Raw genomic sequence first — 18,958 nt, 5'->3', positions numbered from 1 at the left:
CCACGTGTTTCCTCCGGATGAGCTGCTACAAGCAGAACAAACCCACAATGATGTATCCAAGTACAATGTGTATGTAGGGGAAATAGAGCACCCAAAGGCACTAACTGGTGAGGAATAAGAGAACATTCAAGCTAATGCAGTTAAGGTGCTACTGTGGATCCTCTGAGGCTCTCCCAAACTGCAGACACCGTGGCTCTCGCATGCTTGCACGAGGTGGGTCAGCAAACCAGCCTCATTCTCCTTGTGACTGGGCTCTCCAAGGCCAAAGGAATGCAGACAAGCTGTCAGGAACATATCAAGGTGTGGAGTGTGTCTCAAACAATACAGTACCTTGTGTATGAAGTTCAGCACATAATTTGCTTTCCCAAGTCTGTTCACCCCTTCCCTTTCCAACTCAGTGACATCTTTAGCTTACCATAGTTCAAGAAACCTTCCCAGCTGCATCCAAGACAGAATTTGAGATTCACACATAGGCATATCTCTCCGTGTGCAAATTCAAATCAGATTGAGTTAACCTTAATGGTTAAAGTTTACAGAACTTGAATTAATATAATTATTGGTTATTTCTCAAGGACTACATAGGGCTGTAAAATGTAGGTGATCATGATGCAGATTTCCAGTAATACCTGGACATGGAAAGCAAACTTTGCAGCTGTGTTACACAGAAAGACATGCACTGCTCTCTGGAAAAGGTCCAGCAAGCACAGAGACCTTTGTTGTTATTTTTTTCTCCTCCTTTTTATGTGTATTTATGCAGTAGCAGAATTACTCGATAGTGGTTTTCTACATTTTCATAGCCCTAGATTATAAAAGTGAAAACTAAACTATATATTAGAGTTAATTTTTTAGCAGCTTATTAGGAGACTTAATTCTGATCACCTCTATTAGACTCCAGACCTGTGTATTCAGAGTTATCTGATAAATGTCAAAAAAAGCAAACACAAAGAAGAAACAGATTTAACAGTTAATTTCAGTGTCATGTCACATGTGGCACAGTGCACATTAAACACACACAGGAAATTGTGATTAAAACACAGGACAGGCATGCTGTAAATGTGCTTACCAGCTTGAGAGAAAGCTTCATGTAAAAATTGGAGAGATACAGGGTGGGGGGGGGAGAGAGAAAAAACAACAGTGCATCAGTAGAAGAGGAACTTTTTCAGACTGATGTTACAATAAAATGACACATAATCCCCTTGCTGTTGGAAGGCAAAATGGGTAACACTAACAGATCTGTGCAAAAGTTCACAAGATGGGCTCAGGCAGCTGCCAGATCCTCACCAGAAAACAGGAATGGGAAGTACCTGGACACAGGTGAGCTTAGCACTGCAGGGGAAAACTGGCCCTGGACTGACTGACAGCAGCTACAACCAGAGTAAAGATTTATCTTGCTACAACAGCATCACTAAAGTGGGAAAAACTCAGAATTTGCAAATGTACATGGGTCACTTTAGACCAAAAAGGTGCTGAAATGCATCAGCCACTTCACCCAAGGGTTTCAGAGAGGAGGTAACACCCAAGGCAAAGCTCAGTGCAGTGGCTGATACAGCCCTGGCCTCCAGCAGCACGATGGGATCTCCTGTGACTGCCCAACTCTCGGGCTATGGCCAAAGGACAGAGCCCTGAAATGGCCCTGCTGATTGCACACTGCTGTCTGGGCAGGCATGGAAAGTCATTTCACATTCTTGAACAATTCAAAAACAAATACTCAGACTCAAACGTACTTTGGCCATAGTCAGACAAGGTCAGGCCCAAGGAGGAGGGAAAAAATAATCTATTCTCTTGACACCAAATTGATTCTATGACAGCATGGTAAGACATGATTCAAGCTCCTTAAATGATATACATGATCTAATTCTTCAAAAGTTACCACATTTCCTGGGACAGAGCCAGAACATTATCTTTTAGTGACTCTGGGAAAGCAAATCTAAGAGCAGTGTGTGCCCACAGAGCTTGGGCAGCATCGTGGGGTATATCTCTGCCCTGTCTCACCTGCACACACAGCTCTGGGCACTGCTGCAGGGCCCCAGAAGTTGCCAGGTGACACCTGCACACACAGCTCTGGGCACTGCCAGGTGGACAACTGTGCCCAGGCACTCGACCACCTAAATTACCAAAGCCTCTTCCAATGTCACAAGATGTTACAACAGCTGTGGTTCAGAAGGTTCTCCAAGAGATAAGGATTCTAACAGTGCTTGTTACAACAGCTGTGGTTCAGAAGGTTCTCCAAGAGAAGGATTCTAACAGTGCTCCAGTGCTCAGCTCTGTGCCAAGGAGCAGGAGTGAGGTGCTGCTCAAGATCTAAAGCCAGATAGAGAGGGAGGATCAGAACTCCACCCAGCCTCCTCCTCCAGCCAGCGGCACTGAGCTGCCCTACCAGCTCTTCTTTGGGGACACTTGTGAAATGCTGTGGTTCAGAAGGTTCTCCAAGAGAAGGATTCTAACAGTGCTCCAGTGCTCAGCTCTGTGCCAAGGAGCAGGAGTGAGGTGCTGCTCAAGATCTAAAGCCAGATAGAGAGGGAGGATCAGAACTCCACCCAGCCTCCTCCTCCAGCCAGCGGCACTGAGCTGCCCTACCAGCTCTTCTTTGGGGACACTTGTGAAATGCCCCAACTCCTCAACAGCCTTGGAGTGCTCACACTCCCTGCTAACAACAGCTCAAACAGAAAAGCTGGAAAATGCCTCTCTCCAGGCAAGGATCTGTGCTGTCAGACTTCAGAACCTCTCTCCATTCAAGAGTTCTCTGCCACTTTACTACCAACAGCTCCTGGGAATGGTGTTCTCAAAGGGATGCTCCATTTTTAGCAATTCATTAGGGCTGGAATTAAAAGTGGCTCCATGCCTATAATGTGTTTGACAGCTGATTTAAGAAATACACTTTTTTTTCCAAAAATATCAATGCCCATTAGTTATCAGGATTTCTACAACACATGCCAGTCATCCAAGGAAAACAAACAGCCTTGAAAGAACAGTGAAATGCTGCATGTCAACTGATCATTCAGTGACAAGGCAACAGTGAGACTTCCCTCTGCAGTCCAGCCCATTAGGAAGCAAACACAATAATCACAGTGCCATGAAGAAAATTCACTAAGCTAAAGAGGTCATTAAAAAAAAAGCAAACATAACCAGTTCATTTGAGAGAATAATCATACAGGAAGGAGAGAGAATGATCTGAAGAAATTCAGCATAGGCAGCTTGTGTTTGCATCATTGCTTTAGCACTCCTGTGAACTTTAGCATAGACATGATCAGCACAAATTGAGATTCTTGTACAGAGATATACAGACAAGACTCATGGTGCAGGATAAATATTTACCTATGAAGCACTCTAAAAAGGCACAAATGTAATGCTACATGCGCTAGTTGCTAAATGCTACTCACTCTAGAGGCACTAACTACTGCGGAGAATCATCTGCATCAAGACTACTCTCTTGCTGTAAATTCAGCAAATTTGAAAGGGATTACAGACACTGTATGCCCAATTCTTATGCTGTTAAGTATGACAAAAAAATAGAGAATTTATTAATAGCATTTCCAAATAGTACTTCAGGGATTGTTATAACCAGTGCAAATAAAGCAGATCATAGACTGGAAACAATGAAATGCTGAAATAAGTCATATTCAGTTTTCCATTTCTGAAATGTATTGGTAATTTTACATGACAGTGATTCAGTTGCTATGAACAAACATAAGCAGATTTCTTTTCAATCTGCATTAAACACTACAGAACTACTTTTGCCCACTCTGTTGGGTTTTCACAGCTAGAAACTTGCTCACAGCTCCTGAGAAAACAGAGGCGTTTTCCCCCCAGTTGCTTCAAAATGAGCAAATCTGTTTCAAGCTGTCAATTTAAACCAAGCCTAGCTTAGTCTTGCAGGGAAAAAATGAAGAGTCTAAGAGCCACAAGCTTCAATAACACATGAGAGAGCATGAAAAGCCAGCAGGTCCATGTGTTATTGGACAGTCACGGACACTAACCTCACTTACAGAAAACAGGGTTGAAATAAAAATCACTCAACTTCCACACAACCAAGAGGCAATTTTCTTTCATTTTAGCAGCCCTGCAACAATCTCCCCATACTCTGCTTTAGCCAAGTATCAGATTTAGAGGTCATGTATCTCGATTCCATGAACTATCATCATTACAGACAGTTCAGGGAAGCTTCCAAAGGCTCTAGGGAGTGCTCCACAACCAAGGCACAGGACATGTCACCACACTGCTGTCCATCAGGGGTTGGCTCATGATGCTCAAGGATGCATTTGTAAAAAATTTAGACTAAAAATGTGGAACCTGTTCGTAACACTTACTCTGAATCTCACAGGTCCACCTACTTCAATTGTGCCAATTTCAGCATTTCCAGGCCTAGCAGACGTATCTTTCCTGCACATCACACAGTAAGCTGCAACTTGCCTCCCACCAAATTTTCCTTTGCTCTTTGCCCAAGCACATTCTCACAGCACACTCGGAACGGCGTTGTAAGTGGGGTTAGCGACTGTGTAGCAACAGTATGGGCTGATCACACCATACGAGGACTTACAACATATTCCCTAGCCTCAACGGCACACGTGGGTGTCCCTAAAGTCCTCTTCATGAGTTCTTTGTGAATATACAAAGACTGTGTCTGCTGGTGAGTCAGCAAGAGAAAACACACGTTGGTTACACCGGAGACGAGCGCGGCACCTCTGTGCTTACTGCTACAGCAAAAGGCAGTTTGGTGTTTAACCAGCCTCAAAGTGCACAGTGGGAGCTTCCTAGAAACTAGGTGAATAGTAAGAGTTCAGCATGCTCACAAAAGCCAGAAAATATTGTGGGTTTAAATGCTAGCTTAAAACAGGCAAGGTTAGAAAACATCTCCCTCTGTGCTGGAATGGCTTTAATGACCCCACCCGCCAAAAACTCCCAGTCCTGGCACAGATAGAGACACTTACGTTAGAACAACAAGTATTCCCAGGGCAGGGAACAGAGCAGGTTGGAGAGGGGGTGGTTTGTTTGCTGTTTCTGCATGCTCACAGAACAACAAAGTACTGCTCACTCAGGCAGAGCGACAGCTCCGTGTGGAGGGGCAGGAGGGCAGTGTGGCACGGAGGGATGGGGAGAGAGAACATTCACTGGTGCAAGGGAAATAAAATCACATTGTAATGAAGTCAACAACTTCCACTAGAAAGGAAACCACAAAAGTTCCTCCATGTGCTTTATGGAACTGTCTGGAGGCTGGAACTTGGATAACAGCAGTAATCTCTGTCCCAGCTCCCAGACCATCCTCTCTGCTCGTCACAACACAAGCTCCGAGGCAGGAGAGAACAGAAAAGTCCACACAATGCACACAGAGTGAGGATTCAAAGGTGTAAGTTCTACCCCTGGATGTTGTTAGTTCAGGAGTATTGCTCTTGAAATAAAGGTGCTGATGTTACTGTCACTACAGCGATAAAACAAAAGAACACAGCATTAGTATCAACCAGCAGAATACCAAGTTTCTTTGTCCTCAAAAGGCAATTAGAAAAAGCAGAGTAAGCATAAATGAAATTATGAGTTATGTAAGTGGTTCCTCATTCTTTGGACTCTTCTGGCTTTAACTTCCCTAAAGAGACAGAGTTGAAGTGTTATACTACCTTTTATACTGCCTTTTTTTTAGGGACTATTAGAAACAGCACTCACAAAAACTGTCTAAGACTTTTTCCCCCCCCTTCTCATTCTGATTCATAATAAGTGCTCTAACAGTTTTATGGTATTCCCTATAATGGACATTTCTGCTGTCAGGATTAGAAGCAAAAAGCTTTGAGGGAAATACAAAAATGTGATTAGAAAACCATAGACACTGACAAGAGTCAGCACTTAAATATTTAATCTATCTTTTTTTAACAGACTAGGATTTCATATTGGCAGTGACCACTGATCCTGGTGTTGGCGCCTCCACATTAACCTTGCATCTGTTGTGAGTTGTTCAGGCATCTGTTTCCTTCCATGAAAACAAGAGTCATTGGATTTTTGGTTTGGAAGCAAAATTAAAACCAGACTGGGCACTGGGCACAGGACAAATCAGAGCTAATTATATCATTCACTTCAACAGTCACCAGTGATTTTGCCACTTTAGTTTTGTGATTTTGCCACTTTAGTTTTGTGATTTCTCTTTCCAAATGCAACATAAGATGCTAACCCAAAGTTTTAGAAGGAAATGGCTAAAACACACTGCCTCTTCAGACACCTCCTGGTCTCACAGATTGCATGGAGGAGCTGTGTGGGAATCCATTCACGTGTTATGTTTCAAGGATCAATTACAACTTGCAGTTCTGCTGCTGGAATTTATCCTGTTAAGGGCTTAGGGCTTGTTCACATCAAGGAGTTGCTTTTCCTTATTCCTGTGCAAAAAAGGAGTATGATCCTCTTTCCTCTGAAGTAAACTGTTAGCCTGGCTTTGGAGGAGTTCAGAGCTCAGGTTATCCACAAAGGCAGGAAGGACCTGCTTGGTAATTTGGTCAAATCCTCTAAAATAACACTTGAAGTGCCTCGTGGCCACCTGCACTGCAAGGTGCCTGGCTGGAGTGGAATTCTGCCAAGGAACAAAGCCAGCAGTGCAGAGACAATATTCAGAGCAAAGAAATGATTCAGTGTCCAAAGTCAAACCCTCATCACTCTGTGCTCTCCTGCTGGCTCCCTGCATGACCTTCCCAAAGGTGCTTCCCTGTACAGATCTGATGTTCTTTGGTGTAGAGTTCCACCCTACATCCTCCTCATTTCTCTGGGAACACAACCCACTGTTTCTCACATTACTGCTCATGCTCCTGCACAAAATTCAGATGCTTTTGGCTTTGACAGAGGGATGGAAAAGGACTGAGAAAAGGAAATCTTATTAAACTTAAGAAGGTTAAAGCAGAATTAACAGTATTGTCTAGCTCTGCTCAATATAACAGGGGTCATTGTCATATCAACTGAAACAAATAACAACCACTCGTTTTTCAGCTGATAAATTAACAGGATTTGTGGGAGGTTCCTGATTTCCTTTTTGCCTGGTTGGAATTATTTCTTTTTGAAGGTCATATGGCACTTTCATGATCTTTTAGCATGACCATTTGTATAACACAAATCACCAAAGGCCTGTGAAATGGGAATTTGAAAAGCTTTCCAATGAGACAGAGCAAGCTGCCAGAGGTTTGCAGCCTCTCCTCCTCCATAGCTCTGGATGAAGTGGCCTGAATTCATCCCTCTGGGAGAAAAAGAGATGATGATCTGAACATTGGCCTCCAAATCCAGGGGATGAGTCAGGCAGGAAAAGTATTTACAGGCAAACATCCTGGTAGCTGACAAGGGAAGGAAATGAAATCGAAAAAGAACAGTGAAAGGTTTAAATTAAGATTTAGCAATAGCCTTTCCTTGCACATCCTCAGTGAATGGGTCAGCAGAAATCTGAGGGATTCCAGAGAAGACTATAGGACATTGTTCCCATTGCTTTGCCTTTCACACCAAGCACTTAAAACAACACAGTATGCAGAATTTTTAAGGCTGGCTTGGATTTCTTGGACAGTTAATACATAAAATAATGACCTTTCTGCAGCAAATATTGAAAGCAATTAGTTACAATTGCTTATATGGCCAAACACAGAGTAAGAATTTGAATTGCAAACTTGTGACACGCCTGTGGAACTATGAACTAGTAGATTTAAACAGAATTAAAACTGTCTCCCCCCCCATAAAAACCACCGAGGAAAGATGCTCTGAGTCAAACTGCAACTGAGAAAAGAGGGACATGGACAGACTCTGCCTTTGGACAGCTTGGAAACTTCCCACTTCCCCACTGAAACACACCAGGATTTTTGGGGGCTCTGAGTATCCCATTTAATGGCAATTTCCTAGCAAAGAACTGAAACCCACTGTCTATAATGCTCTTTTAACTGCACTGCCTGTAAGCAGATGAGACAGTGTATTGTTTACAGCACTGCTCTCAGTTCTTTGTTACTAACCACTGAAGTTCCCCACTGAAACCATCTCTGCTTTTATACTGCTCCAGTCCTCAGTCCTAAATGTCAGTGCAGTCCCTGGAGAAGAATTTGGGCTTTTTAAAGTAGTCACTTCCTTGCTGTTACAGTCTGCCCTGAAAAACATTTAAAATATTGAACACTTGTGTCTCCTTCCTGTAATTTTTACAAGAGGAAACAATTCTAAGGACCTTCACCTAGGAGGCAAAGCCTTGCTGTGCAAGCAATTTTTCAGCACAACTGTGCCATGTGTGAGCTTCTGGGAAGACAAAGTCTTATTTTGGTTTGAAAAATGGAAAATTTTATCTCAGGGACCTGTCATTTTATTTACTGCTTATGAAGACCTCCAATGAGAGGACTGAATTCAACACAAACACTTCAACATCAGTTTATGAATAGAACCACAGCTGCTGTCAGCAACAGGAACAGCAGCTGACCTGGGAAAACTCAGGCCATGTTTTTCACTCTATCAACAGCAAAGGAGACAGAGACACTGACCTTAGAACAGTGGTGATGTGCCACAAAATGTTGATCCAGTGTGACCTAGACCCAGGTGAATCCCTGAGCTCAGCCACAGAGTCTTTCAGCTCCTTTGCACCATGCAAGGCTTAACCAGCATTAACACACTGCACTCCAGCTGCTGGCAGAAGAAACCAAACCCTAATCCCTAAGGGTTTGGAGCCTGCATACTGCACTGATAAAGCTTTTGCACACAGAATATGATTTGAAACCGTGTGTCATATCACTGGGAAGTGAACCTTGGTTCAGAAAACAACAAAATCTTCATGGGAAATGCCCAGAGAAAGATTTCTGACCTACAATTCTGCATGCTATTGTTTGTAGGGAAGGCTGTAAGGTCCAAGCATGGACACTTTTTCTCTAGTTTTGCTATGCTTCATCATAAAGTTTAACAAACTCTCAGTTAGTTCCTCCCTCCATAGTTTACAAGAACAGCAGCTATTGCAAAGAGTTTCTCAACTCTTGGTATTTCTGCAAAGATATTTCATGGACATTTAAAGTGTGAAGAGTAAGAATTGTGGGGGAAAAAAATCACATTTAAAACTAATTAAAAAAAATAGCATGGCAGAATTTTAATTGTTCCATGGGCACTTTTAAACCTGCTTAACCCACACTGTCTGCCCAGGGAGGCCCAAAGCCAGATATGATAAACCTACTGGGATTTCTTTGGTTCTCCAGAGGATTCAAATCAAACCTTATCCAAATCTTACTGGCTTCATGCTACAGGATGCATTTAAGGCCCTTCAGAAGTGTCAGCCCCAAATATCTAGAACCAAGTGTAACTGAGGGAGCTTTGGTGTGTGTGTCCCAGTCTCTCCCAACACATGGTTCAAAGCACACATGGACCACAGAAACAACTTTATTACCACCCAGAATCAGTTCACCCTTCACATCTCACCTGTTTCCTAGCTCAAGGCTCAGAGTTACCACACCAGCTAACACTGCAGCAGCTCATGCATGAGCTGAGAGCCTGGAACAGAATTTTTCACTACTCCAGTGAGTGTCTGATCATTTCAGGGAAATGCCTGAACTTGCACCAACCAAAATCACAACAATTATTTTCTCAAATCCCTCCCCTAATTTACTCTTCTGATACAGAGATTGCACTGAACTCACCCTGCAGACAGAAAACCTAAAGACTGACTTCTACATGAGCACTACCTAATGTTCAGCTCCTCCTTCCATACTTTCTTCAACCCTTCCCTCCCCTCAAATGGGTGATTTCCATCAGCAACTCTACTTTTTGTGGTTTCACTGTGGGGGTTTTGACTACAAATGGCTTTACAGGTTGAGAATCCTTGGATTTGTGTCTGCATGTTATGATAAAACACAATGGAATCATTCACAAAACAAAACAAGTTTTTTTTACATAACAGAACGTGCAATAAAAGCGCAAGAAAGAAAGAAAAGAAAGAGAGAGAGAGAGAAAGATCCAGAGGAGAACTTACCCCGCGCTTTAGGCTCCTGAAGCAGTGGATTTTGGGTTTGGAGGTCATGAACTCGTTGAAGCGATGGGAGAGGGGTTCCTTTTGCTGCTTGGGAGACTGGGGGCCGTTGGGAACAGCAGAGGGTGAGGCAGAGGCAGGGGGAGGAGGAGGGGGCTGATGGGGGGATGTTAAAAGGGACATAAGCTACGTATAAGAGATGGAGAAGTGACAGAATAAAAACCAAAATAAAAAGATAAAACACAAAACGAAAATAAGCATCAAAACCAATATTTGAAATTCAGAGAAAAAACAATCAAATAATCAAATATTAAAGGCCATGGTTCGAAAAAGAGGGGAGGAAAGCAGCAGTATTTCAGAGTCATGTTAAATGAAGAGGGTGATGAATGAAAGTTTTAGGAAGTGATGCAACAGAAGAATAAGAAGAATATTTTGAAGGAAGCTCATGCAGACTCTTCCATGCAGCACTATCATCCCCATAAATTGCCCTGATCTGCTCTGTGGACAGCTCGGAATAATGCATATGGATAGAGCTTTCAAATACCTGAATTTAAATGGATCAGATAAGGAAGGTACCTTAGTGGCCAGTAGCGTTTCTATTATCTGGAAAACAACAAACCACATTCCTTCCTGCTTCCAAATCATACCTCAGCCATGTGCATCACACTTCACTTGTACAAATTATTCTATGAATTTGCTCAGGAGTTAATCCTGGTGGTGGTTTTCTTTCTGGCTACACTGATGTAAGCACCAGACAGCCAAGTTCTCTCTTATACCAACATTACAGGAACGATCCATTGTGAACAGGTAGATTTTTGGAGTCTGATTAGAAGTGGTTTGGGTCAGAGCAAAGGTGAGCTCAAAACAACAAAGCTACTCTGGGCTTCCATCAGTGTTACTGAAAAAACTCAAGTCCAGTCCCCCTGACACGTTCTGGTCACCCCAGATAAATGCTGCCATGCATTATGGTATAAAATATGACAGTGGAATGAAGAAGGTTTAATGGATACATAAGTTAATATGGTCTTTTAAAAAGTCAACTGCTCAGTTAGTTCTGCTCCATGAGTTGTGCTTTGATTCCCTGTTCCCAGCCCCAACCCTGCTGACCCCAGTGCACAGACTGGAAAGATAACACACATGAAAAGCCAAGGAGAGTTTTAGGAGTGTCAAAACAGTAATGCCACATTAAAGCTTCCCACAAGTAACAATGTTAGTTGGCACACATGGCACTAAGTAAGTGGTTTACAATTCCCTCTCAGAGCTAGGCACAGAAATGGACCATGGCACAGACATGACAACTTAAGTTAAATTAATTTCAAAACCGCAACATAATTCAAGAAACTACACAAGAAAAAAATTAAAGGTATCAAGAAACTTAAGTAACCAAAGACTACCACAAAACACCATATTAAGACATCAGTTATTAACTTTCTGAATCTAGAACTCTCTTAGAAAGAGCTGAACTTGCCAGCATTACTAGACAAGACAGAGGCTACTGACTAAACACATACTAACACCACGCTCAAGTTTGCAAGTCAGTACCTTATTTTTCTTGATGAATGGCCATAACTTGCCCTTGGATTTGCTACCAAACTTCATCTCTGACCTCCCCTCCCCTCTGGAGTTGGAAAGGCTGGATTCAGACACAGTCCTCTTCATCGGCTGCGTGAAGTCCTCAAATTCGATGTCTCCCGGAGGCTCAAACCCTGATTTAAAGGCTTCTATTACCATCTGAGAATCCTGGAATGGGACAGATTCAACACAAGGGTAAACATCTCAGGTGAGGGTTGTCAGTAAAATGGTGGCACAGAAAAACAGTACAAGGACAAGTGAGTTCAGCTGTGTGGGAACCAACCCTTATAGTGACCAAGCTCATTCCCAGGAATGAACAACCTTCCAGAGCTCAGGATCAACACTCATCCCTCCACCTTCTGCTTCAGCAAGACCACTTTTCTTGGTCCTATTTTTACTACCTTGATGTGCTTTTAAAACACCCAAGCACCTGGCATAGCACAGTATCCTACCAGAACATGCCCTAGAATGGCCCTGCTTGAGCAGGGAGGTTGGAGCAGACAACCCACTGTGGTCCCATCCAACCTAACTGATGGCATTTTCCCTAGTCTGGTCTACAAACATAATTAATTATACATAAGCTCAAATTCATACCTCAGCTTGCCAAATGCATTTAAATCTAATGGACTCAGGAAAAAAAGAAAAATCATTTTAACACACTTCTCATCTACTTGCTTTCTTGGGCAGAGGGATTTTTATGTTACACTCTAACAAACTTCTTCTAAGATCATTAGAGAAACTGTGCCTCAGCACACAAATATCTCACTGGTCTCTAGAGAAGAGCATCACCACCCTGTTCACAGAAAAAGATAAATTTGTCACTTTGAAGGCATTTCACACATTCTGCCCATGTCCGTAGGTAAAATGCTGTTTGGGAATAACCTACTGGGATAGAAACGCACCCAGAGGACAGGCTCAGTTAAGCAAAACACTAATGTAGGAAAAGCTTTGCAAAAGCCTCCATGGGATTGTGAAGAAAATTAAGGTTTAAGATCCTCAATCTATCATGTGCACTGTGAAATTCCTCCACAACTTTTAGGTGGGTAGCACAACACTTTCCATTATCACATCCTAGCTGGACATTAAAGCTTCCTGAGATATAAACATCTGAAGAGATTTTTGTAATAATAGTCATGAAAGCAAGATGAAGAAGGCACAGAGAAGAAGGGAGTGGGAAAGTCTAAGAGAATTGGGATTGTTCAGCCTGGAAAAGAGAAGGCTCCAGGGTGACCTAATTGCAGCCTTCCAGTACCTGAAGGAGCTACAAGGAAGATGAGGAGAGACTTTTTACAAGGCCCTGGAGTGACAGGACAAGAGGGAATAGCTTCACACTGACAGAGAGTAGGTTTGGATTAGATACTAGGAAGAAATTCTTCCCTGTGAGGGTGGTGATACACTGGCACAGGTTGCCCAGAGAAGCTGTGGCTGCTCCATCCCTGAGAGTGTTCCAGGCCAGGTTGGATGGTGCTTGGAGCAACATGAGCTAGTGGAAGGTTTCCCTGCCTAGGGCAGGGGGTGGAATGAGATGAGCTTTAAGGTCCTTCCAACCCCAACCATTCTGTGATTATATGACTCTAAGAGATTACACAGTGTTATACTCAATACTCTGTTGGTATTTTATCCTATGCACGGTGGAGCTTTTCATTTTTACCTCTTAATTTTACAATGCTCTTTCCACTTTGTCAAAACATCCCTCTACTACAATGGAGCTAAAAATAACCAGCATGCTCCATATATCACGGAGATAATGTCATAACAGGAACTCCAAAGTCCATAAAAAATTCATTTTATCTGCTGCTAGACCATTCTGAAGCAGGTTCTGCACAGGTTCACCTGGCAGTCACCACAGCTCACCCTTTTAACATGACCTTTGTGTTGTCCAAATGGCTGGAAAGGGAAAATGGAAAAAAACCATAACAGCTAACCAGTATTCCCAGCTAAATCTAGAGAGTTTCTATTGCTGTTAGCAGGAATTCTATACATTCAGTGAGGGCATAAATCAATCCTATTTCCACAGTCACATGTTTAGTAACTAAGCCTGTAAGAGTGACCACTGTGTAAGTGGACATGAGGCAGAATTTGGCAATATTTAAGCTGCAGAGAATAGAGGAAGTATTAAATCTGACCCATATTGTCATTCTGGTTTTAAATACTATCCAATAAAATAGGAGCCCTGCAAGAAAAGTGATCTTCCAGAATCCTGCTAGTATCCCCAGGGGAGGGAACACAGAGTTGGCCAGGGAAAGGAGCCTCTTAGTGGTTTCAAAGTCACTGCAGAAACACACCCCTGTCTTACTCTTGTACTACATAATTCTGATGTTGGAAACCATGGTGGTACACAGATCCCATAGAGCCTCACCCTCACAGGCCAAAAATTGTAACAAACCTACCCAAAGCTTACGACTGATTATCAAAAAGCTCCAAGATACCTACATGGAGTGCAAGGTCCTGTTGCTTTAAAAGAGAAAAGCAAAATAAACCAGTAATGCCTCACCATCAGTTGCTAATATTTTACTGACAGCAAAAAAAAGCTGCAGAACTTGCATGTTCCAACATCCTATCAGCTCGAGTCAACAGTTTGGCACACAAGGTACCAAAGAATTGATGTTTGCTTCAGTGATTTCTTTCTTTCTTTCTGACCAGTACATCTTCTCTGTCAGTTGTGACGGTTCCATTTAAAGTCCCGAAGTGAGTTCCTACACACAGAGCAGCTTTCAGTTAACCTCTTCCCTTCTCCAGTAACTGCATGTCATAACTGGGTAGAAAAAGTAAATTAAAGCCAAAGGATACCAAGAGCTAAAGAAGGACTCCAAATGCATCAGTGCCTTTGGCAGTGTCAGAGTCTGACCTACCACATTTCAAGTTTGGTGACACTGTACTTTTGTTTATGATTGCCAGATCTTGCAGATCTGCTCCCAGCTGGGAAGCACATGTCTGTGTGGGCTCAAAGTTTCACACAAAGCTCTTCCTGCTCAGCAGGCTCTTGGGTTTGCTCCCCATTGTACTATATCATCACCAGCTGTCCTTGAAGACAACTTTCCTGGAATCTGACCTTATTTTCAAGGTTGACTACAGCGCACATCAAGTTGACTTTCCTATCCAAGGCTTTTTAAGCTTGAGGAGTAAAGGAGACAAGCTTCAACTGGAGTGTTTGGAGGAAAAGGAAAAACTTCTGATGGCAGCCTAAGACAGCCCAAACTTGCTTCTTGAAATGCTAAGAGGTGAGATGGGAAAGGTCTGTGGTAACACTCAGCATCAGTGGCAAAAACAGTACATTACCTGGAAACAGAGAAAATACAGCTTTTAAATTCCTCCTGTGTGCACCTGTGGCCATCTGGATACAGTGGCAGGAACTTAATGCCACAGAAGGGCAAGAACCAGCACATCACTCTCATCAGAATCAAGCAAGTTAGAAACTACTATTCAAGAGATGACAAAAATCCCTGATAATATTTAAGAAAAAAAGAACCCTGTGGACATCTGTTTCCAGACAGAACACACTAAACCCATTGTCATGATTAGATATAACTAATTTGGCTCAACACATTTTTGCCAGCACAGTGTTTACAGGAGATCCCTTAGCTAGCTCAAACTCACCAATTTCCAATGTCACACTTGTACATCAATCTGACTTATCTGTCTGCAACAGGCACTGACTAGCACATAGAACCCACCCTGAGCCAAACACACAGCGTAAGCTTCGTGTGTGTTTTGCCAAGACCTCACTTGAAGACTCAAGCAGAGTGTGGGCTGAGATATGAATCTCCCTGACACGATCTAATCGTGCAGCCCCAAAACTGCACCTCACGCAAAGTATATCGTTCCAACATCAGAATCTGTGCCCCAGTTCCTCCTTTTCCCACTTAGAGACTGATTTTCAGATTCCTTGGTTTCCCATGCTGCTCTCTGTGAGAGCAATAGCTGAACAAAACTCCAACCTCAGGGTTATGTTGCCAACTCTGGGCACTGAACAGCTCAAAGAGACTCCAGGGAAAAACATGGATGGGAAGTTCAAACAGCAGCAAGACACATGCTGCCTGTATTTAAAGCCCTAATGTGATCCATGAGAAAGGCTGAAAGAACAGAGACTTCATGTAGGAATGGAGCAGATCCTTCTGCACACTTAACAGAAAACACATTTGGCCTTGTGGTCACTGTACATGAGGAAGCTCAACCAAACTCTTTATCAGCCCTTTTATCAGGAAGGCTTCTCTGCACCCTACAGTGATGTTCAGAGATCAAGACTGGCCTGTTTACAGATTGCCAGCAAACCTCAAACCTGCAAGGAAAGATTCTACAAAAAGATTTTGCTAATTGTTTATGTAGCCAAGACTTGAAATATTTTAATTATCATAAAACTAACTGGAATGAAGACATTTCTGCAACATTCAGTTTTCTGAGAGACAGAAACCACCTTTGTCAGAACTGGTGATGATTAAGCATCTGAAATTGTGTCCAACATCATCTTATTGGATGCAGAACCTTATTGTTCAATTACAGTATGACAAAAAGTAATTATTCTAGTAAAAGGAGAGAAGATTCCTGAAAAAAATAAATTACAAAGCGTGGCAGTGGAGGCATTTCTGGTGTTAAGTAGATTTGGGAAATAATCTGAGCACATCCTGCCTCAGACAAAGCAGCTTGGGACAAGAAGCTGTTCTTTGGTTTAGTTCTGTGACTGCAAAGCTCTCGTGCTGCAGCCTAGACCCAGGATTTAAGTCTCTAAGATCAATACTGAAGGTAACAATCAACAATACAAACAAGGCAACACTTACATTCTTGTGATCCACTAACTCTGCAGCCTTTGTTATTTCATCCAGACACTTCCCAATGATGGGGATCACTTGGCGATCGACTTCTGCAAAGGTTTTCATGGATTCACCTATCCTCACAATTCTTCTTTCCTCCATCTCTTGTATTTTCTACAAAAGTACATTTCATTCAGATCAAACATCAAGATGACCTTCACAGTTTCACAAGATTTTTCCTAGCATGCACCAGCTGCTTTCAAACTTAGGGCTTAAATATATTTTTAAGAACCAACTAGGCCAGGTGTTCTCAAGGAGGCACCAAGTGATACTGTTCCCTCAAACATCAAAATGCCATTCTAAAAGTAATCTCTGCTACTGGGAATTTTTCAATTAAACTTTTTGTGTTAAAAAATGCTCATTTGTCAAACCCAGCTCTAGACTTCAGGCAGGATGGCTCCTAAGGCTTTTAGCAGAATTTCTGCCACAATAAATTAATTTGCTGTGCATGTTCAGAAAGATCTTCTTTTCATTGGACTGCAGAATCCAAGCAAACAAAAATGTTCATGTCTCCTTACTCTTTTTCACTAGAGGGTAATTTTTTTTTCAGGCAGTCCTATACATCATGTGTTGTACTGATGTACAATACACCAAGTATTGTTCACAGTGCAATACATCATCTATTGTATCCATGCACTGAGGTACAATATATGATGTATTGTTCACCCCAGAGCTTCCCAACATGTGCTCCTTGTTCCTCAGTGGATTCAGTGCCACAATCTCCAGGACCCATTTCATAGGCTTTGCCTTTACCATGGAGAGAAACTGGATGTGGCATAACTCTATCATGACAAATTATAGCAGGATACAGAAGAGCATGAACAGAACAGTTTGTTTCACATTACACTGCAGGAAACCTATGGAGCATTGTCAACTTAAAAATCCTCATTGCCCTGACATAATTTTCCTAACAATTTATCTCAACATCTAAAAGAAAACACCAGAGCTTATTGGTGCCCTGGTAGTGGAAAGGAGACATCTGCATGACTCTTAACATGCTCCCACACAAATCAGAGTGCTCACCACATCCAGCATTAAATATAAATGCATTACAAAAATATTATATCTGATGCCAGGGATAATTTATCTCAAGGCATTGGTTTGAAATACCATGAGAAAAAAAGGAGGTGTCCCTTTAGCTCAGAAGTTTCAGTGATGGGTATGAAACTGCGTGTTTGCTATGGAAATATCAGCTATTTCTCATCTGATGATAAGCATGTGACATTTCCTTCCTTAAAGAGGTTGTATTTTCCATTTCTGATGCTTATGAGCCATTACAATGGAACAGTCATTCAGAACTTCTGTTCTACTACATCAATCTCCTCGTTCACTTGAGCACAAACTTCAATCTTCACTCAGTATAAATTTGATGGCTTTGTTACTCTTCCTCTACAGCCTTTGGCATTCACTACTGCAGAATTATTGTGGTTTACATTTAACCATCTGTGAAGTCTGATTTCAAGACAGGTTATAAAGGACTGTGAGGTTTTACAGATGCAGTGATGCCCAGCTGACTCCTGCCCCAACAATGCAAGTGATGCTCTCATCCCCAGCTGCACAGACACAGTTAAACAGAGCAAGATTGTGAGGATTCCAATGACTATCGTAATGTGTCATGACAATTCAATGTCACCTTCCTCATATATTATTGCTCACGTGTTATTTAGCCTAAGAGAAAGGGATCATTTATCCTGCCCTCTCTTGGGGTGGCAGACTGCATGCAAAATTTGCTAATGGTGACAAACAGATCACCAAAAAGCACAAGACATGGTCATAGAATTGAGGTGATATGCAATATGCCCTTGTGTTCTTGCCACAGGATTATGAGCTGCCCTTGATCAGTGCCAGTGACCCTTACCTGGAAGATGTTTGGTATGTGTGTGTAGTAATGCTCATGCTGCTCACTGTTGAACTTCTGCAAGGTGGAAGAATATTCTGCTTTGCTGTCTTCTGCCATCTGATGTCGCAGCTGGGCTTGCTGTCTTGCCTAAAGAAACACCAAAAGGAATTTATAATTTAGTCTACATGGAAAGAAATTGCATTGTGGTGGTACAAATCTTACTATCCAGGAAGATCAAGATATGGGAGTCTGAACACCTCAGCTTTCAGTTTGCTCCTATTTTAGGAAAGATTTCATCTCCTCAAGCACATGCTGCAGTGTGGACATTGCTGCTGCTCCCTTCTTGTGTTATAAGTGCTATTTCCATGAACCATTTTGCATCCCATGACCAACCTCTGTTTGCACTGCATGTAAAACACCCAAACAAGTTGGCCCCTCCACTAGCCCCCTGGGCAGCCACACACATTCTGTGCACACTGTGGATCCTCTTCTTGCTCTGCTGCATGCCCTGCTGGATGGCACGTTCTCTCCTCGAACAAACAGCTTCCCTGTTGACAAACAGGATTTTCTGGAGCAAGGGAAGTGAGGAAAAAAAACCAACACAGTTTTGTCTCATTTCCCGTGCCTTAGCCAACACAATCGTGACAAAACATCTTAGCTGGGGGTGCTCTGCAGAGTCCTTTATCCACACTCCCTCAAACAGTGCTGGCATGAAGAACATAAGGAAAGAGGAGCCTGAGCAGCAGCTGAGACACTGCTCCCTTCCTATTTTTACCCACACAGATGATTTGCTTTGCTACCCAA

General features: G+C 42.5%; 1 protein-coding gene across 1 annotated transcript in view; it reads right to left on the bottom strand.

Annotated features, from left to right (window-relative positions):
• Positions 1–18,958, bottom strand: part of FNBP1 (formin binding protein 1) — a gene marked incomplete at its 5' end in the record, with an annotated part of 45,520 nt that overhangs the window by 13,334 nt on the left and 13,228 nt on the right. The window contains 5 exons of the mRNA XM_009084379.1: positions 1,064–1,078; positions 9,938–10,120; positions 11,477–11,674; positions 16,282–16,428; positions 18,173–18,301. Coding sequence (XP_009082627.1) covers positions 1,064–1,078; positions 9,938–10,120; positions 11,477–11,674; positions 16,282–16,428; positions 18,173–18,301 — 672 coding nt within the window. The remainder of the gene's footprint in view (positions 1–1,063; positions 1,079–9,937; positions 10,121–11,476; positions 11,675–16,281; positions 16,429–18,172; positions 18,302–18,958) is intronic.

The sequence above is a fragment of the Acanthisitta chloris genome, unplaced genomic scaffold (genome assembly GCF_000695815.1).
Source record: "Acanthisitta chloris isolate BGI_N310 unplaced genomic scaffold, ASM69581v1 scaffold24870, whole genome shotgun sequence".
In the NCBI taxonomy this organism is placed as follows: domain Eukaryota; kingdom Metazoa; phylum Chordata; class Aves; order Passeriformes; family Acanthisittidae; genus Acanthisitta; species Acanthisitta chloris.
Note: the sequence above shows the minus strand (reverse complement) of the source record. Positions and strands in the feature narration are given on the sequence as shown.